This window comes from Polyodon spathula, chromosome 8 (assembly GCF_017654505.1).
Source record: "Polyodon spathula isolate WHYD16114869_AA chromosome 8, ASM1765450v1, whole genome shotgun sequence".
Lineage (NCBI taxonomy): Eukaryota > Metazoa > Chordata > Actinopteri > Acipenseriformes > Polyodontidae > Polyodon > Polyodon spathula.
This window is the reverse complement of record NC_054541.1, coordinates 39,169,086-39,190,325: the sequence shown is the minus strand read 5'-3', so window position 1 is coordinate 39,190,325 and position 21,240 is coordinate 39,169,086. Positions and strand designations below refer to the sequence as shown.

Sequence of the window (21,240 nt, the reverse complement as noted above, 5' to 3'; positions counted from 1 at the left end):
TAATGAGGTACAGTGCAACACAACAGCTGGTCAGTGTCAGCAGGGAATGCCTAACTGAAGAAATTGTTACTTGTGTACCCACTGAAGATTTAATCCTTCAAAAGTCTGTTATTTAACCCACCTGTCTTTGTTGCATTTTTATTTTTTTAAGAATATGCATCTTACAGTATTTGAAGATGGATTCTTTTTTATTGAGCTTCATGAGGGCTGCAAACTAGTAGTGGTCCACCAGCCATGATTTGAAAGATCTTAAATGCAAACGGCTTGGGGATAGCCTTAAGTGTTGAATAGAGTGTGTAAAAAAAATACAATTTTATACACACACACATACAGCTCTGGAAAAAATTAAGAGACCACTGCAAAATTATCAGTTTCTCTGGTTTTACTATTTATAGTTATGTGTTTGGGTAAAATGAACATTTTTGTTTAATTCTATAAACGACTGACAACATTTCTCACAAATTCCAAATAAAAATATTGTCATTTAGAGCATTTATTTGCAGAAAATGGCAACTGGTCAAAATAACAAAAAAGATGCAGTGTTGTCAGACCTCGAATAATGCAAAGAAAATAAGTTCATATTCATTTTTAAACAACACAATACTAATGTTTTAATTTACGAAGAGTTCAGAAATCAATATTTGGTGGAATAACCCTGATTTTCAATCACAGCTTTCATGCGTCTTGGCATGCGCTCCACCAGTGTTTCACATTGATGTTGGGTGACTCTATGCCACTCCTGGCGCAAAAATTCAAGCAGCTTGGATTTGTTTGATGGCTTGTGACCATCCATCTTCCTCTTGATCACATGCCAGAGGTTTTCAATGGGGTTCAGGTCTGGAGATTGGGCTGGCCATGACAGGGTCTTGATCTGGTGGTCCTCCATCCACACCTTGATTTACATGGTCTGACAACACTGCATCTTTTTTGTTATTTTGACCAGTTGTCATTTTCTGCAAATAAATGCTCTAAATGACAATATTTTTATTTGGAATTTGGGAGAAATGTTGTCAGTAGATTATAGAATAAAACAAAAATGTTCATTTTACCCAAACACATATCTATAAATAGTAAAACCAGAGAAACTGATCATTTTTCAGTGGTCTCTTAATTTTTTCCAGAGCTATGTATATATATATATATATATTATATATATCGATATATATATATATATATAGTAGTATATTATATATAATATAATACTACAATTTCATATGTAAGTTCCATCCTCAAGGTAGGAGTGTAAACTTTCAGATGTTTTCCTTGCCTATTGTTTGATAAAGTCTGAATAAGAACAGAACCAATGTTACAATTATCTGTACAGTAGAATTTATACATTTGAAAGCTTAATTATAACCAATAGAACACATTTACACACTAATGATACATATAGTGTGGTGCCGTCTTTGATTCCTGTGTTGTAAGGCTTTTGCTATCAAATTAATCCTCATGGATATAGGCCAAAATGTGAAGAGAAAACTTATTTATAGTTGATTAGACTCGACAGAGGTGTGTATTAAAACTCGGGGCCCCACTACAGGCAGAAGTGCTGGCCTGACCAGTTTCAGTTATGTTGGATTGCTATTTTTATTGATTATTTTCTTCATAAAAAATACAAAATATGACTCAATAAGATATACAAGTGGCATAAGGAAATAACAATTACATAAAAGGTGAGATTAGTAAAACAGTAAATCATTTAAACATGACAGATTAAAAAAAAAAAAAAAAGAATAAGCAAAATATATACAGCAATCATTTAGATTTCATAACAGCAATGACAAGTTTTTAATTACATTATATGGTATCCCTCTGGTTAAAGGTTATACCCAAAATGTATTACCAATCTGTATTCTTGTATACTGACTACCCATTATTCATATGTGCATGTGCACATGGGCAGCCCATCATTTTCTTGCAAGTGACTTTGCAAACCCTTACTTCTATCAAAAATGAATTAAAATGGAATAGGTTGATTTTAACCAACTTGCTTACACCTGGAATTAGCCAGTATTCCAGATTTATGACTGTACAGAACATAGAACACTCTATCTTCCCAATATCAACTTGAAATATCTTAAAACACTGGTTATTAGCACCTTGCTCAGCCAACCCCTTCCATAGTTAATCACCTATGTACAACCATTTTATCAGTTGATAATGCATCGAAATAGTCATTGATAGCTGTCTATCTGTTTTTTCTAAGGCACACACCACATGTAATAAAAGCCAATAGAAACTCTGCATGCCACACAATACAGCATAGTAATAGAATATTAAAGAAAATGAAACAGCAGTAAATAGGTTAACAAGCTGCCTTTATTGAAGAGGCACAAGACAGCCATGTTAACACCCAATAGGTTGGTTTTGCTGTAGAATTTTAACAGTAGTGATCTCATACCAAGTTGGTTGTTCTGCAAAGAAATTCTAAATGACTTAAATTATTGTGACCGATCAATGTTTTCCGATGTAAAGAATGATTAATACAATATTGTTATCATTTTAACAGCTGAACGTAATCTTGCGATACAACATATCAGTCTCAAAATAATCTAAAATCTGATCTTAAAAAGATTATGTAATAATTCAGGGATATACAGTAAAATTACAACTAAATTTCTTATACAAGAGTAATAAAAAAATTAAGTATTTATTGAGCGTTACCTCTCACTAATGTTAGCAGTAAGTACATAGAACACAAGTGCATGCAGAAAAATGGGAAGACATCTAAGAATCAAACTAAACATTAGTTGTGGCATTTATTAAAATAGAACAAAAAAGCAGCCTACATAGCACTATATAAAATATAATAAACACTAAACTAAATGGTAAATGGGTAATATACAGTAACCATTTATTAGTCTTAGTTTGTAATGTTTTCAGCATTGTACAGCAGATAAAACGAGCAGTGTTCCTTGCTGCAAAAAAACTAAACAAAAAAAAAAATCATGGAAGATTCATCACAAATACAGTAAGTGTTGAAATACTCTGGGAATAGTGAAATGATTTGTCCTTCAACCAAGGTGCTTACCATGCAATGTTAACACTTTAGGGCATACATTGCTTTACAGAATGTGCTATTTTACAAGATAATAGAGGTTGCAATGTTTTTAAACTTTTGGGAAAAGCAATACAAACCAAAGGCTTTCAAACTGCAACCTTTTCAATAAGTTTACATTTCCTTGTGTAATCTGATGACACACAATCCTATTTTTTTTTTTTTTTTTTTAATCTTTCAAGGCATCTGAAACTTGTTGTACACTAGTCCTAGGTTTTCATTGTACACATAGTGAACAGGCAAACAAAAACGCTATCACGCTACTTGTTGTTAATGTGTGCTAAGTGAAAGCACCTTAAAAGGAGCCTGTGCGACAATAGACGATACATGGTAATAAAGATTCAAAAATGAATCAACAGTATTGGATAATAATATTCTCAACTTAGAAGCTGCCTTAAGATTAGGTGCATCTTCAGTTAATGTAACAGAAAAAATAAAAAAATAAACACAAAAAGGCAATGGATTTATTCTGTTTTTAAACTGTATCCATACATTAACTGCCCTAAGGCCAACTGGGCAGGCATGACACAAATTAACACAGTAGCTTTTATACTCTAGGGTGGTACTAGAATATATCTATCTATAGATTCACTGTTTATTCCTGAATTAGGAGGTGGCACCAGGAGTTGGGTTCACGTTTTGGGTGGCGACTTGTGGAGCTACTTCGATGATCCGTGGTTTGTCAATTATTCTGGCTGTGCGGTTGCCTTTTTCTACTATTCCAATTATCCATGCTTGGTGGCCTTCACCATATTTAGGAGACTTTATCTCAGCACAGAAACGTGCTGCCTGTTCACGGGGCAAACATATCAGAAGGCCTCCTATAAAAAAAAAAAAAAAGAAACTTTAGTCATTAAAATAAAATAGAGATTTAGTGTGACTTTCTTTTATTCTTCAGTAGTTTGTACTCAAATATTCGTTGCATTTGTGTTTTAAAAAACCCCACTGAACAACCAATGTGAACATAGTACTCTAAGGTGCCAGTTACTACAAATTACCAAACTAATGCTAATTGTTTTATTGTTTCTTGAAAAGAGAAAAAATATATATGATCTATATCTTAAAAACAAAAATCTTGTGAGAGATTTTTTTTTGTGCTTTAAAAATTGAAATTTCCATACCTGATGTCTCAGGGCAGGTGCCATGCATAAGACCAAACATATTTCCACAAGCTTTGCTCACGGCAGCCATCTTTGCCAATACAGGAAGGTTGTGGATGACAAATGACACTTCATTCCTCTGCTGTCTGGCCAAGTTTTGAGCATGCCCTAAAATTCCAAATCCTGTAATGTCTGTGGCCGCATGTGCATTAAAGGTGTGCATAAGCCCAGCAGCTGCAAAGATCGAAGTAAAATAGTACGCAACAGGTTAACACATGGGCCTATATATTATTCTTACGATACACTCTGTGCGGTACACCTTCACAATTATACAATGCATATCTCATTAGAAATTCCCACCTGTTCTATTCAGTCTTGCCATGTTCATCATGGCCTCCTGGTATGCCAATTCAACATCCTCTTGTGTTACGACCAGCTTTATTTTATTCCATTTTTCTGGCTGCCATAACAAAAAGAACAAGAAATATGTCCATGAACATTTCCAGTATTTGTATCAGTTGCTCTTCAAATGATTATGTTTCTGTTCTGACTCATTATTTCTTCTTTGTGCCTGAAAACACAGTACAGGTCCTATTAATAAACAGTACTACATAGAAAATGTAAAAGGATTTGTATCTACTTGTTATTTGTTTTCTTAAAGGGACATTTTCATTAGTGTCCCATTGGGTTGCTAACAGCTACTGCGGGGCTAAATGTATATAGGAGTTTACCATCCATGGTTGTTTGAAAAAGTCGTACAAAACACATTTGTTTTCTTAGTGGAAATATTACCCTGCTATAATATATTGTGTTATTCACTTTCAGTTTTATTACACAATTCTTTGTTGCTGTAACCATACAGTGAAATGTTCTACTTTTACAGTGACTGTGTTGTGAATTATGCATAGCTTTACCATGACAAAATCGTATTCCTAAGTATTCGGAATACCCTTCTTGTTAATTTATTTGCCAATGTTTTATTCACATACTAAATATTTATACAGTATCTGATTATCTATCATGTTTGCCTTTGTAAAATATATAATTTCATTGTTATCGCCTTTTTTAAACTCTTAAATCTGCAAATTACAACATTTGGACACCTGATATATAGTATATTACTGTAGTGTTGTTTCATACTTCAATGAAAGCAAAACTTACAATATCAAGCCATTGGTGCACTGCAACAGCTACTTGTGTTCCTAAAGGTTTTGTCAGTACAAGCACGTCGCCAGGTACAGCATTGTCTGGCCTATAACAACAATAACAATAATAAAAAAAGTTAAAATAAAGTAGAAATATACAAATACAGTACATTCACTTATTTCCCCTGGTTTGAATTGTATTTTCCCTGGCCTGCATCAGAATTACTGGGCCCTAGTTTGCTTTAATGAATTTGAATAAACTTGAAACTGCTCTTGGTGCACCGTAATTTATTTTAACAAAATATCTTATTCATTGTTATGGAAAGATTCATTTTGTCCTCTTAACTTTAACTGCCACAAAAACGAAATAGTTAAATAGTGTCTTATTGTTTGTTCTAAAGAAAACATTTCTTTTTTATCGTTTAAGTGAAAATGCTTTAAATACCTGAAAGGTTAAAATATCTGTAAAAAATGGAGAGTCTCATGAATTATAGTACCCTCCCCTAAACCAGACCAACTGGCATCTCTGTCTTTACATCATCATTGCACTTTAAAAAGGGTGAACTGTGCTTACATGATGAACTCATTGGGCTGGCAGACAGTCGTTGCAACTCCCCCAAGTACAATCCAGGGGTTCAGAACTGTCTGTCCACCAGTTACTGATGTTCCTGCCTCCTCTGCAGCATCTTTAAAACCTTGGATTATCAGGGGCATCACCTTGTCTCTTTCCTGCAGGCAACAACAACCTCACAAATTACATTCACGTCCACTCTGATACTGTAAGTAGTGGCATCTGTAAATGTATTTGGAAATAATTAAGCTTGTTTATTTGGGTAGTTTGGTTATGGCCTACCTTATCTGTCAGTTTATTACTAATTCCAAGAAGCATCAACATATTGTCACATTCCGTGACCCCCATGGCATAAAGGTCACTTAGTACATTGGCACAGGCAATACGACCCTAGAGGAAATAAACAATGAAATTCATTACGGATGTCAAATCATTAATTGCACGCTGTAGTATTCATAATAATATGTTGTTGGCATAGGTGTAGAAAGATGGGCCAGGCTTTTCAGCGACAGACCCCGAGTGAATTCGAACACTGAGCTTAAGATTTAAATCAGCCTAACCGTAACCCTAACCATGAGAAGATCACAAAGTTTACAAACGAGAGGAGGCCACTTGGCCTATCTTGCTCGTTTGGTTGTTCGTAGCTTATTGATCCCAGAATCTCACCTTCTTGAAGGATCTTAGCGTGCCGAAAGAATGTAGTACAGTTTTACACTGGATCAGACTTTAAATATATAAATATATACCATTATTATTATTATTATTATTATTATTATTCTCACCATCATGTAGGGATCATCAACAATAGGATAAATGTAGTCTGTAGTTTGAACCAGAGAAAGGCCACCGTGTCTTAAGGGAATGACACACGTATCCATCCCGATACCTACAAATATAAAACATTATAGTCTGAAAGAACAACAACAACAGGTTTCTAAAGGACACTGGTAGACCTGCACTGGCTACCACCAATGCTGAATCCAGTACTGCAATATGATACAAGCTGTAACAGTATAATAACCCAAGTGATCGGGAGGAAAAAAAAAAAAAAAGACTGCAACGGCGATTAAAGCTGTTATATGGCAGGTACGCTGTTTTAATGTAATAAAAACCTGTATTCAAGTGATACATCTCATAATATGATTTATAATTAAAAACATTCTCACAATGACATTATACTCACTTTTTCCATTACTGTAACATTTTACATTTAAACACCACTAAATATCAAAATTCAAATTGCTTTCACGAGACACAAAATTGCCAAGAGCTTGTGCATTACATAACACTTTCCCTAGTCATCTAATTGTGCCACATGCAGGAACCTACCAAGTCTGGGCATGACTGCGCCAAGAAACTGCTCGTCCTCCTGGAAATGGTTTTCCTGCAGAGATTCCAAGAGTTTCTGAAGGACATCCTGAGGTACTTTACATCCGGTCCCCTTCAGTTCTGTGAAGCGGGTCAGTCTGAAGCTCTTATCAAGTTCATAGCTCTCGGGGTTAAAAGACTCCCGGACAGACATGGTTGGAAAACTTCAGTACTTCTAGCCAATGGAGACTTTTTTCACTGTATTAAAAGAAATACAAATTGTTTCAAAATCAAAATGAAGTATTATATAAAAACTATCGCCCACATTCAATAGTTTATACCATAAAGTTTATTTTAATACTATTCCATTATTTTCCCATAATCAGGTTCAGTTATACCACAAAATATTATATCATCCCTTGATGTGCCGTTCACTAAATTATTACATCATTTACATTTCTGCTTGTTGCCCCTCTCCTCACCCCCAACTGAAACATGCATCTCATTTTGTCACTCTGTGAGATTAATAGACCTGCCGTTTTCTACCTGCAACAGGATGAGATTATATCAGAAATGAAACTATGGTATAACTGCAAGAAAAAAAGTTTATAAAACGTACATCTTTAACAGTTTTTCAAACTAATTAAACTGAACCTAAAGCCCATGAAACACGAATCAACTTTCTGGAAACTACTCAAGCAATTACTTGTATTGGGGACATTATCCATCAATTTCCCCATTTAGAGAAAAAAACCCTCAAAGCACTCTTTGGGCAAATTGGTGAAAAGTAACTGGCTGCTTCAAGGTGATATTGATGAAATTGCCCTTATAATATTGGTGCCTGAACTACACATTTTTTATGGATTTGGAGGGAAGACACAACCAGGAATCCATAGAAAGAAATGTACTGCTATTCTGTGCGAAGTCATGCCTCTCTTAGTTTTGAAAGAAGATACCTCACTACTCTAACACACAATTCTGAGATTCCAAACTGAGGCTCCACTTTTTGCAACAAATTCAATATGAAACAAAAAATGTAACAATTTTACAAGGGCTGTCTGCTGGTAAAATAAACTCCTCTGTATTTAATAAAAAAAAAAAAAAAAACTATACACACAGTCGATTTATTTATTATTGTTTGTTTCTCAAAAAAATCATTAATGAGTCATATACTTTCTGTCGAATCAGTCAAATTCATACTGACAGAAAAGGGCAAAAGAAAAAAATGAATTTTTCCATTTGGCAGGTGTTTAAAAGCTATTCAAAAGTAATGTGTGTGTGTGTGTGTGTATATATATATATATATATATATATATATATATATATATATATATATATATATATATATACACACTTTTAAAAAAATAAAAAGTGATAATTCTTTTTTTTTTAAAGCTGTAAATTACATATTGTATGATACTTTTGCGGGTCCAAATGTGCCTGTCCAAGCTTTAGTTGTATTTCACTTGTGAAAAACACAATTAAAACAAACACAAGGCCTTGAGTAAACATTAAGGTGCATGCTGTCAGAACAGGTTTATTTTGTGAATTTGAAATATGTTCATAATATAATTAATTTTTAATGAAATGCACCAGAGGTATAAAAAAATGCATCAACTAATCCCACGCAAAAACGACCAGTAGGGCTACCTTAAATGTTTGCATCTGCTGCCTTTAAGCGCCGTGGCCTTTATATTTTTAGCTGCACATTTAAATAAAGGAGCGCCGACATGTTCAGATATAATTAACACTACATACTGTTGAATACAATATTTCGAAACGATTATGCATGCTGTAACAAGCATGCACTTTTGATACATTTAAAAACGAGCACTGGTCATTTCAGTGGAAAATGTAGTAAGTGAAATATTAACCCTTTCGTTATTTCCCTGCTGCTGCATTGCATCCAATGTAAAGTAATGTACTTCTAATTCTACATGAAGTACAATTTCTACACACGTATATACAGGCTATCGTGTCGGTGCAATTTTGGGGTTACTGTTTTGCATTATCAACATTTCAATATAAACATGCATTTATTAGAAAGTAAATGCCCTTTGCTTTTAATGACTACGGACGCGCCGCACATTAAAAATGTCGGCGGTTGAAAAAATTAACCCTTCATCACCCATGCGAGCACGGGAACAAGACACTCCGTTTATTAAAGAGCCCGCCTCGTTTCTTTTATTTCTGCAAAGCACCCTCGCTTCACCTGCCATAGGAGTATTTAAAGTCGTACCCCTTCGTTTTTTTTTAAATATGGACAGTTATTTTAATATCTTGTTTCCCCTTTAATTCTGCATTCACGTTTATATCTCCTTACCGGTTTCGGTTTAGCGGCGCCTCCCGATACAAGAGGGAGGACTCTCCCAGAATGCACTGGGACCACAGGGTCGCCCTTAAACACCGCCTGAAGAGAAAGCGCACAAACTAAACATACGTTTTACTTCATAAACATTAAAAAAAGGACCATGGATAAATCGTATAAACACGTATATACAATGTTGCTTTTATATAACCAGCTTTTGGTGACTATTTACTGTGTAAATCAAGCATAATAAAGTTAAATAAAGGGGATTGGCAAAGGTCCTTTACATTGTCACTGGCGCCTTTACCTCCCCTTTAACGGGGCATTTTAGTGTCAGGCAACAAAAAAAGACTACAGTGGAATGTACCTTTAATTTTAACAACCCTTTAACTTTGCCCAAAGTACTGGCACTAGTGTAAACGATTTTACTGTTTTCAATATGTAGTTATGTTGCTTGAACCAATTTTTACAAAAACTAGAACACAATGGCACAGTACAACAGGGTTACTCTTGATCTGCAGAAAGTTACCTTTAAAATGATGCATATTGTAGCCCTGTGGCCAATGGGTCATTAAACTCCTTAAATAAAGCCATTTCCAGGTTATCTGCGTGGCTATTATTATTAGCCTGTTGTTATTGCTGTGTTTATTATTATTATTTTTCCGCCAAAAGTTTGTTGCAGACTCATGAAAATGTATACGTAAGTAGATGCCTATGTGTGGACAATCAGACTGGCGTCCGCGAGTGAAAACAGTTAACAGTTTGTCCACTAGGCTACATCTCGTGAAAATATTGGACAATTTCAAAGCTGCTGTCGACAAAAACAACTTAAGATGGAAATCTGACAATATCAGCATATAGCACACGAATGGTCTACACAAAGAAAACGTTTAAAGAAAATCAATTGGACGGTTGGTTTGCAGCGTTGGATATGCACACAATATTCAAATATCTTCTTGTCTGAAACCACAATGTTGATCGGCACCAAAATTGTCACGTTTGCTCATAACATAACAAGGTCCTTTGTAAGTTTTGTAAAATCCCTGTTTTTTTGTTAAAAAACATGGATGCAGCGAGCAAAATAACAATTTTACAAGTGCTATTTTTACATATATTAAAGTATAAATCTATACTGCAACATACCACAGACATGAAACTGAGTATGGTAGTAGAGGTTAATGTGAAGTTCTGTCGATTTCAAAATGGTGTGTTTTAGTCACATGGTTTGGCGGCCATATTGATAATTAAAAAACGACTTTTATGACCCAGAACAGAACAGTATTATTCAAATATCTTCTTTTCTTGATACTGCAATGTTGAGCGGCACCAAAATTGTCAAGTTTGCTCATGAGAAGGTCCTTTCTAAGTTTTGTAAAATCCCCACTTTTTCGTTAAAAAACATGGATGCAGCAAACAAAACAATTTCACCATGCACGTTGGATTTGCGCAAAATATTCAAAGATCTTCTTGTCTGAAACCACAATGTTGATCGGCACAAAAATTGTCACATTTACTCAGGACAAGGTCCTTTCTAAGTTTTGTAAAATCCCAGCTTTTTCATTAAAAAACATGAATGCAGTGAGCAAAACAAGAATTTCACGAGTTCACATTGGATTTGTGCAAAATATTCAAAGATCTTCTTGTCTGAAACCACAATGTTGATCGGCACAAAAATTGTCACATTTACTCAGGACAAGGTCCTTTCTAAGTTTTGTAAAATCCCAGCTTTTTCATTAAAAAACATGGATGCAGCAAGCAAAATAACAATTTCATGAGTGCTATATTTACATTTATTAAAGTATAAATCCATACTTCAATATACTAGAGACATGAAACTCAGTAAGATAGCAGAGGGTAATGTGAAGTACTTTCAAATTCAAAATGGTGTGTTTTGGTCACATGGTTTGTGGCCATATTGATAATTGAAAAATGACTTTTACGACCCATAACAAGAACAGTGCTACACATATGCTCTTCAATGTTGGTACAGTCGTGCTACCCATAATAAAGTAATAACCACTAAAATCGAAAGCAGATTGGTCACATAGTTTGGCAGCCATATTGGAATTTACATTTAAATTTGATCTCCTGGGGCGTGCCGATATGGTCAAAATTATAATGGAACACGTATAGGAAGTCATATGTGCTCTATGAAAAAATGTCATCACCTGCAACCTCTGACCTCTCTAAAAGGTCAAACTAAAACTGTTGATTTTAAAATGGTGTGATTTGGTTACATGGTTCTGCGGCTATATTGATAAAACAACTTTTATGACCCATAACAACAACACTGCTGCACGTATGCTCTTCAATGTTGGCACAGTTGTGCGGCCCATAATAGTCTTATCGAAATGCTCCCCTAACAACAAACTGCTGCTGTTTGAAAACTGTTTGTCCAACAAACTCCAAACTTGGTAGTTATCGTCCCAGTAACAATGGGATACAAATACATGAAAATGGTGATTTTTATAAAACAAGATGGCCGCCTCTTATACGGTTACATTTGAAATTTAAACCTGCATCAGTTGACAAACGATTTACTGGACTAATTCCAAACCCCACAAGCATCTTCCCTGACACTGTATCAATACAACTGACTTTTAAAAAATTGCGTTGACCGGAAACGACAATGGCCATTTGAAGCATTTTTTAGAAACCTTTCGAAATCTTCTTCCTGGGAACCGGTGAAGCCATTGATCTGACACTTGGCATATATCATCAGCATCCAAACCCGCATCAAGTTTGCGAAGCAGAAGTTTCTGCGATAAATTTTAATGTCAAAATGGCTGCCACAAACTTTAACAAAACGCTCCCTTAACAGCAAACTGCTACTATTCAAACACTGTTTGACCAACAATGTATACATTAAAGTTTATATTATTTATTGGATTATTTCTTTCTTAATTTGGCCATCAAAGTAAATTACAAGCCAAATAGTTTAGACCATAAAACCCTGATTGTATGCTGTAGGCATGCCAGAAAGATGATTCTATACAGAACACAGTACAACTGTACTCCTGTTTTGGTCTTCCTGTCAAGAAGATATCACCAGAAAGCATCCATTCAAAAACATTCCGAATCCACAGTGTCCCACAAACCTATTTAAAATACCACTACAGTGATGGATGGGTCAACCAGGGATTACTCATTTTGCATTAAAACTATATTTTATGACTAGATAGTAGGATGCCAGGACTAACACCCCTGCTCTTCTGGTGTAAAGTTGTTTAACATCATCCAGACATCCACACCATACTGGGGAAATACTGTAATTGACTCTGGACCAGAGGAAAGAGAGCCCCCTAGTGTTCACATTTAGCAATTTCATGATTATCTATAGCTAAATATTAATACGTCATTTTAGAGTCTATATACTATTCTCCATTTGGTTTTCTAATTAAAAAATATTTTGGCAGTTGTAGTTTTTCGCACCACTCACACTTACTGCATTTGATTACAACCCAGGGAAGGTCAGAAGGGATACTGGACCTCGTTTGGCGGGTGTTCACGTCACTTGTTTTTCAGAGTACTCCCAAACTCAATTTTCTCTTGATGCTTTTAGTGGCAACATGTATTTTATACTACTGTATATTCCATCTCCTCTCCTACTATTTTTAAAACAAATACCTACAATCATCTCATATTCTTAAACTTAATTTCCTTTGAATAGAGTTAAAGAAGACATCTTTATTTTTCATTATAACATGCAACGATATAGACCACTGCAGCTTTAAAGTTTTATTCATGGATGTTGTGAAAATGATTTTAGAACTAAAACACAAGCACCAATTACTGTCCAATAAACTTTTTAATTCTTGAGGCAGAAATACAATCTAAACAGATCAGTTGGTAAAGAGCATGATTTAAATACTGTATATTAAAACAATTTCACAATGATTAATCTTGTTGTTTAAAAAAGGGTTTAAATATATACATATTGAACTAAAATATTTACAAATTGCATGGAAGAAATAGAGTGACGTTTTAAGAAAATCCGACTTGATCAATATTATTATCTACGCCAATCTACTAAATAAAAATATTACAATATAGCATCACTTCAGTGAAGCCTCAAACATGTCATTTTAGGGCTTCTTTAAGGGAAGCAGTTATTAAATAGATTATTCTTCTAAAGTACCACTTGATTTGCCTACCTTTATTTTGTCTGTCAATTCCACTGGCAGGCAAACCAAGACTGTATTTTTTACTTTTTCAAATGTTTTTACTTGGTACCAGCATGAGAACGTTTCCTCCACGTATCCCCTGATTCTGGTACTCTTAATCACACGTGGTAAAGAATGTAATCATTATCATCATTATTTATCATCACTAAGTGGTGGTCTCAATGCAAGTACAAACTGAATGCTAAACTGGACTACAGCTTTTTTGAGCTGATAGAAAACAGCCTGGGGCACATCTTCATAAATAACGATTTCATAAAAAAGCCAATAAAAGTTGACTGCAATATACTGTGGAATAACACATTTTAGTAAAGGCACAGAGATGAGTAAACAAAGCATTATGAAAAAAGAAAAAGCATGTTAAAGCACAGGCAAACATGGTAAAGCTTGGTACACTCTTGTTTAACCAAGGTGAAGTGCAAAACCACTGCACATATTTACTATGGTAAACATTTTTAAGGGAAATAATGAGTTCGTTACGAAAGACATAACGCTTGAAGTCACCTCCACACTACAGCAGAGAATTCCTTTAGTAGAGGCATCTCAGACTGGACTGACAAGTAACATGAACAAAATAAAGGGCTTAGGTTACTGCATTCAACTAAACGTTCAAGCTGTTTTCTCACTTTTTGCTTAACACAGGCAGTGTACATAGTCGTAAAGCAAGTTAGTCACTTTGCAGTCTTAGTTTGTTTTATTACTTCACAGCTGTCACAAAACTAATACGTCTCACGAGAAGACAACTACGAGCTCTCTAAACAATTTCATTTGAACGTGACTGACTGGATAAGTAGATCAACTTGGATTTACCACAAAGCACAAATCTATTGGAAACCAAACTTTCTATGCTGTGCAGTCCTTATCAGCATCAACCCACACATGGTCTGTGCTCTTCTCAAAAGATCTACCTGAAAACACACAAAATAAAACTAGAGTTAGCTGGCACTAACATAGTAACTATTGTGATTTTCTTACTGAAAATGTGAACCACCAGGGTTCTGGACTGGTTCTACAAAATTTCAGGTTGTTTTGTGAAAATATACTATAGTTATTAAAGTAATGTGGTGGCTTTTGATTTTCACTTTCAAGAAAGCCATTTGAGGCTGTGGCGTTTTGTTGGCAAGACTGTACTATACAGAGAGCACAGCCAAAAAGGACCTCAACTTTTCAACAGTATTCATGATACCAGAAATGTAAATACAATGTCTAAATCTATTACAGAACATCCACCTCTTTCTTCATTACAAAAAATAGCCTCTGTTGATAACAAAAGCATGAAGGCCATAACCCAGGACCCTCATTCATAATCATACACTGATTAGTGTATCTGTAACTGCACAAAGGCTACGGTGCATTTTGCTGGCCTTGAAAAACATGTTTTAAGCAATATATAGGCAAGCCCTATTAGAGTAGGGATTTCTGTTTTCAACTTTGCCTTTGACACTGGGCAGAGTTGGACGTGCCACCTTTGGAAAAGCACAACATTTCAGAACCGCTGGAATGTTTTCAGGAAGCTCTGATCTGCAAAGCAGAGTGCTTGCAGGCAGCTGGAGGCATTGCCATTGAGTTATTGCTACACCGCTCGCACAAAAATGAGAAAGCTGCCTTTGTCTATTGAAGTAGTACTGTTTAACAGATTCAAGTTTAATTTTAAGACTATTAAAGATATGAAACTGTTTAAACAAACCAAAAAAAAAAAAAAAAAAACACTTTTTTAAATTTATGATACACTTATTACTGTACCTGTCTGAGACACGGAACTTCTGTCCACATTTTTGTCATAGTCAATAGCTATTGTTATTGATTTTATAAATTACATTTATAGTAGAACAGACTTACCACCAGTTCCTTGTTTTAATCTTCTCCTGGCCAGTTTAATTTGATCCTGGAGAATCTGTACCCAATCTCTTGGACCGGGAAGCTTGTCAATTCTATTAGCAGTGCAATATTTCTCTGTGAAGACTAGAAACATTTTTTTTTAATTATCTACTATTATTATTATTATCTATTATTATATTATTATTATTATTATTATTATTATTATTATTATTATTATTATTATTACTATTACTACTACTACTACTACTACTACTACTACTACTAATAATAATAATAATAATAATAATAATAATAATAATAATAATAATAATGTCATGACCAACAGAATGTATGAAGATCACATCATACTGTAACTATGCCTACGCAGAGCATTAACAGAAAGAAACAAGTGGTTCTTTACTCTGTCAGCAATAACTAACTACAATGAGACTACACTTGGTTAATTCATTCATTAATTAATTAAATTCAGTATTTTATACTGGTTTGATTTTTTACTTACCCAAGAAAGAAAAAAAAAAACACCAACCTTTTATTGCTCCCACAATATTCTGATCGAGCCCCTTTCTGTTATCATTTAACCCCCTCTTTCTTTTTCCATTGGGAAGGGAATTGGCCAGAGTTGTGTCATCAAAGAATGCACACACCAGCTTCCTGAACAGTAAGCTCCCAGAGCATGTGTAATTCACCAAGATAGAGTCCAGCTGGGTTCTGGGTATGTACACTTCATAACCCTCTGCAAGCTGGACTTCAGGCTGAGCAAACAGGGATAAAACAGAGACCACCGAATTACTAATGAGGCATTACATTTACATCTACTGGAATTACATTATTATTATTATTATTATTATTATTATTATTATTATTATTATTATTATTATTATTATTCTTACCCACTAATGAGATTCAAATAACTCCACATATGTACAATCTCAAATAATAAAAAAAGAAACTCTGTATCAATGTAATCTATAAAAGAATGCAATCCCAGTCTTAAAAATAAATAATGAAATATATTTTTTAAACTCGGTAGAGGCAGAGAATGCTTGAAAAAGGTACCAATATAGCTTTACGTTTTATGTATTGGTGGGTTTTTTTTTTTTTTGTTTGTTTGTTTTTTTTTACTTCTGTTGCCCCTTGTTTGACCCATGTATTCATTAACAAAAGGAATGTAACTGATTGATATTCATTAATTAATATTTACTAAAATGAGTTTAAATTATAACCTTCATTTATGTCCCTGGCATGCATGTAAAATAAATGTTTGTCATAATAAATTTGTAACTGATGAATATTTTACACTTTTTGTCATTAATTTGGACCTTTAAAAAGTCATTCTTAGTAAGTTAATTTAAAAAGAAAAATGCACATACTGTTATAAAATTCAGAACAAACTTAAAACACGTACAGAGATAAACATGCTATATGAATACCAAACTAAAAAAAATAGCTTCTTAAGCACAGCTGAAATGTGCCTAAAAGACAAGCATGCTTTATGAATACAGCCCGCTTTCTTTTGCATACCGTGTACCCCATGAATGGTATCAGAGCGCTGGATAGCCATATGAGCATTCATGTTGCATCCTCTATATACATGTACAAGCCAATTCAACTGCCATGTAATTCTGACTTACTTCTGAGGAAGGCATTTCTCGGATAAGACAGTACTCTGGAACATGGGTGTCTATGGTTGAAGCTGAAATGGGCTGTGTACGGCCTGGTCGCTCCCTGGCCGGCCTGTCTCTCTTTCCATTTTGCTCTGTTGTGCTGCCGGGCTGACTACACAACTTCTTGCTGTGGGCGGCCGGTGCAGCGACCTTTTGGGTAGGTTTCCTTTTCCTGTTCCTCTTGCGTGGCATCGGTGAATGCTGAGCACACTGCTTTGAAAGAGCTCCTGACAAACCCAGCGGAAAACAAACATCTTAGTAACAAACATTCCTTGCTATGGCTATACAACATTAAAGCTATCAGCATCATGAATAACGATATCACCATGCAGCAATGTAACTGTAGCATACATACACACAGATGGACAGGTCTTGAGTCTATATATTCCCAGATTCTGACAATCTGAATACATTTCTGTAAAGAATGTTGTAAGTTAATCTCATTACAATTGGATAACCAGCTCTCTGGATGCAGTACATATAAAATTATAACATGTGACAAACTGTAAATTCTGTTCACAACCTTACCAATTCGAGCTCTCCAAGAGCACCGTAATCCTCAACTGGACACCCATACAGTCCTGGGTTATTCGGCAAACTAATACAGAGAGACAAAGTTTTCGATAAGTTTTAACTGACCTTTTTGTGTCTGCATTAACTTTCTCATGGCTTTGAGCTCCTGTAAGATAGCCTGCATGGTGGTCTTGCAGTTATACAAACAACAGTTTGGCCCAGCAGGATTGTTTATGATTGGTATCTCTCCTGGGATACAAATATAAAAATAAAGCAGAACACAATTCATTAGTCCTTTTTTTGTGGGTAACTGCAACATTATTACAACCTCGAAAAAAATAAATAAAATACATACTTGCAAGTTAATAAAATGCTTGCTCCTAAGCAGCATGTTGAATTGAAAAAACAGTCTGGGCCACCCTTTGCAAATTACACATTTAAGTTTAATTTATTTTGTAGGACACAATTTGCAGAGGATCCTTTTTGGAACAGATTAAAGAAGAATTCCAAGGTGGGAAACCTCCTCTGAGAACAAGGTACAACTACTGTACAAGAAAACTTGTGTCATTTTTCAAAGCATTGAGAGTATTTTACAGTGTTCTATTATAGTAATTTTTGACAGGAGAAACACACATGTTATTCTAAAGGGGCAATAACAAAGAAGAAGAAGAAGAAGAAGAAGAAGAAGAAGAAGAAGAAGAAGAAGAAGAAGAAGAAGAAGAAGAACTTACCATTCGTCTTCACTGTGTTTTTCATTTTGTTGATCATTTTTAAGGTTTTAGATCAGGTGCCATATTGCCCAGAAACCTGTGGTCTTGCTGCCAGTTCTTCATTCCAAGAGCTGTGCTGGGGCGCCTCCTGGCTGGCAGGTGGAGAGAAAACAATGTGCTGGTCCCACCTCAAGTCGACTTCCTGAGGCTCCTGTTTCAAGTTCTCACCCTCTTTTCCCACCCTGTGATACACTCTGCCTGCCTTGTCATTTAGGAGTCTCATCATTCCAGTGATCTGGTTTTTAATCTCCACATCTTTGTCACCTAGCCAAACTACAGACCAATATAATGTAACTAAAGCTGTCCAATAAGTGCATTGTCTCCTTAATATGGATATGAGTTGCTAACTAATACAGGGAGAAATGGGGCTCAGATCTAATCAGATTATATTAGCCTGGTGAATCAGATTTTAGGTTTTTTGTATACTTGCACTATATCCAAAATAGTGGCCACAAAATCTCTTCCTTGTACTCGCCTAAGATCCACTTTCTATATACCTTCAGCACAATCTTAAGTTTTTGACTTGTAGTGGTATTGGCAGTCAATGAAAGACATACTGGCACCACTTCACAGACAGATGTACAGTATGCTTTAAAGAAGAACTCAAATCCCTATGGAGGTATCAACTGTACATTCAGCTGGTGCACATTCTATCAGGCTGTACTGACTAAATGTTTTACACGTCATACCTGTAGCCGCTGCTGTGTTATTAGCTTCCCCGTTGATATCAGTACTGCTATTACAATCAAAGTATCCTGCCTCAAAATCTGCAAAGCAACAGTAATGGGATAAATTAATCACAAAAGGACTATGATTTTCAGTACCAGGTAACTTGAAACTTCCTATTACCTTTTTTTATGGAACACATTTGTGATAGATACAGTTGCATATAAATAACACCCATAATGTCCAGTGAAGAAAGTATGTGTGGTCAGAACCAAGACTGTTACATTTCATACTTGACTTGCTGCCAGTCTCTTCCACCTCTAGGTGAAAACAAAACGTGTCTTGCAAACACAGACCTGGGATCTACTCAACTATACCCTATGTAATAAAGCTGACTGCAAGTAAATTGTAGGCAGCCATGTGCACTTCTATTTGTAAACCAGTTTCCAAAAAATAAATAAATCAAAATGTAAAGATTATTTTAGTCCACAGCACTTGTTATAACCAGCCTGACAAAAAAAGAAACAACCATAACAGAACTCATATATAATGACCAAAATAAGAACACATATGTATGAATATACATAGAATATATAGAATACACTATACTAAAAGAAAAAAAAAAGGTTTTGAACGGCTGTAGGGTTTTTTTTTTGTTTTGTTTTTTTTTTACACCGAACATAACAATAATCTAGCAAATACTGTGTGTTAATATTTAAACAAAGTTATCCAATGTATCCAATGCATGAATGGTTCAAACTGTATTGCACACGTACACAGTGTTTACGGTACAGTACTTTATTTTAGTTGCCAGTCAGTCCAGTTATCCTATGTTTATTTTCGTTTAAACACCCGAACATTATATAAATCGAGTTAAAGATATGGAGCTTGCAGGCGTATTGTTATGTTATTGTTCTGTTTAAATGTTTTACCTTTTTGTTTACAATATGTCAAAAGGACGTTTTTCAAATGAACCGCTACCTGTATTACCCAGCCTTACCTTCCTTGACCAGTTTAAAGCTTTGCGATTTCCTGCTCCTTTTTCTTTCGGAAAACTCCATTTTTGAAACCTGTGGAATAAAGATCAATACGTGAACAGGGTCCGTCTCTCTAATCAGCAAAAAGAAAAACCTCCAGCTCATTACAGTATTTCAGTTCCAACTGCTTTACGTCAAATACACTGGAACAATCTTTACTTCAAATTAAACATGCTCTGTATAAATTAATAAAACCGCTTTGAGACGTAACAGCTTTTGTTAGCATTCGTTTGTTAAATGGCGACGTATTTTTAATAACATTTTGTAAACAAATACGATGAAAAAATTGTAGTTTTGTATTTGTAATACAAAATAATACCATCAGTCGCGCGCAAACATATTATATATATATATATATATTAATACTATATATATAGAATATATATATATATATATATATATAATATATATATATATATTTGCGCCGGCGGGTCAGATAGCATTATTTTGTATCACTTTTGCAATTCAGCAGAGATTTCATTTAATTTTTCTTATTGGAAAATGGCTATATGAACTATAATTAGCTTGTTTACAAGATATGCATATAGTGCCAAGCAAATAAGTGAAAATATAGGTACATACTACAGTACCTTATTAGTGTTCTTTTATATTCTATTTTTAATGTCACATGCCTCCAACAGCGCAACATATGCGAACTATTAGTGCTTGTACTGGCATTTAAAAAAACATATTGTTGATGTTTAATTGTCAATATGACAACATTTATTATTTTTAAACTATTGAGTTGTAATGCAATGTGCTTTGCTAAAATGCAGTAGCAAATTAGGTCATGTACAATTTTGGTTCTAATAATAAAGGCTGTAGTAAACTCTAAACGTAGTTCTATAATACCGTGATGTTTAAAATCAAATACTCAGTTAAACACAGCATGAGATAAAATAACACGTGCCTTCTAACTGCATTCCACAGATGTTACATATGTTGCTGTCTCGCCGGCGTGTTACAGATGTTGCTGTCTCTCCTGCGTGTTACAGATGTTGCTGTCTCGCCGGCGTGTTACAGATGTTGCTGTCTCTCCTGCGTGTTACAGATGTTGCTGTCTCTCCTGCGTGTTACAGA

At 34.8% G+C, this 21,240-nt stretch overlaps 2 protein-coding genes across 6 annotated transcripts; both read right to left on the bottom strand.

The window, feature by feature from the left end:
* Nucleotides 1-1,235: 1,235 nt before the first annotated feature.
* Nucleotides 1,236-9,603, bottom strand: LOC121319924 (selenide, water dikinase 1). Its single transcript, XM_041257892.1, has 9 exons — nt 9,506-9,603; nt 7,204-7,440; nt 6,657-6,760; nt 6,157-6,264; nt 5,878-6,032; nt 5,320-5,410; nt 4,519-4,618; nt 4,180-4,392; nt 1,236-3,879 (listed from the first exon to the last, which is right to left on the bottom strand). Exons 2-9 carry the CDS (start codon nt 7,394-7,396, stop codon nt 3,665-3,667), a joined length of 1,179 nt encoding a protein of 392 aa, XP_041113826.1. The 5' UTR covers nt 7,397-7,440; nt 9,506-9,603; the 3' UTR covers nt 1,236-3,664.
* Nucleotides 9,604-13,623: 4,020 nt separating this feature from the next.
* LOC121319923 (BEN domain-containing protein 7-like) lies at nt 13,624-21,199 on the bottom strand. Of its 5 annotated transcripts, XM_041257888.1 has the most exons (8): nt 21,071-21,199; nt 20,124-20,193; nt 19,147-19,224; nt 17,814-17,936; nt 17,142-17,401; nt 16,037-16,262; nt 15,511-15,633; nt 13,624-14,579 (listed from the first exon to the last, which is right to left on the bottom strand). In XM_041257888.1, the coding sequence occupies exons 2-8, from the start codon at nt 20,182-20,184 to the stop codon at nt 14,515-14,517; spliced, it is 936 nt and encodes a 311-aa protein (XP_041113822.1). In that variant the 5' UTR covers nt 20,185-20,193; nt 21,071-21,199; the 3' UTR covers nt 13,624-14,514. The 5 variants fall into 5 exon arrangements, with proteins under 5 accessions (XP_041113822.1, XP_041113824.1, XP_041113825.1 ...); XM_041257890.1 differs by lacking the exons at nt 20,124-20,193; nt 21,071-21,199 and adding an exon at nt 18,419-18,730 and having other exon boundaries at nt 19,147-20,117; XM_041257891.1 differs by lacking the exons at nt 20,124-20,193; nt 21,071-21,199 and adding an exon at nt 18,419-18,549 and having other exon boundaries at nt 19,147-20,117.
* Between the last annotated feature and the right edge of the window lie 41 nt (nt 21,200-21,240).

Coding starts and splice junctions, on each gene's coding strand:
- LOC121319924 (XM_041257892.1), bottom strand. CDS start 7,396: ATGTCTGTCCGGGAGTCTTTTAACCCCGAGAGCTATGAACTTGATAAG. Junction 4,619..5,319: donor TGCACCAATGGCTTGATATT/GTAAGTTTTGCT, acceptor TTGTTATGGCAG/CCAGAAAAATGGAATAAAAT. Junction 4,393..4,518: donor GGCAAGACTGAATAGAACAG/GTGGGAATTTCT, acceptor CGATCTTTGCAG/CTGCTGGGCTTATGCACACC.
- LOC121319923 (XM_041257887.1), bottom strand. CDS start 18,078: ATGCTGCTTAGGAGCAAGCATTTTATTAACTTGCAAGTATGTATTTTA. Junction 17,402..17,813: donor GTTAATGCAGACACAAAAAG/GTCAGTTAAAAC, acceptor TGGGTTTGTCAG/GAGCTCTTTCAAAGCAGTGT. Junction 15,634..16,036: donor TATTGTGGGAGCAATAAAAG/GTTGGTGTTTTT, acceptor AAATGTTTCTAG/TCTTCACAGAGAAATATTGC.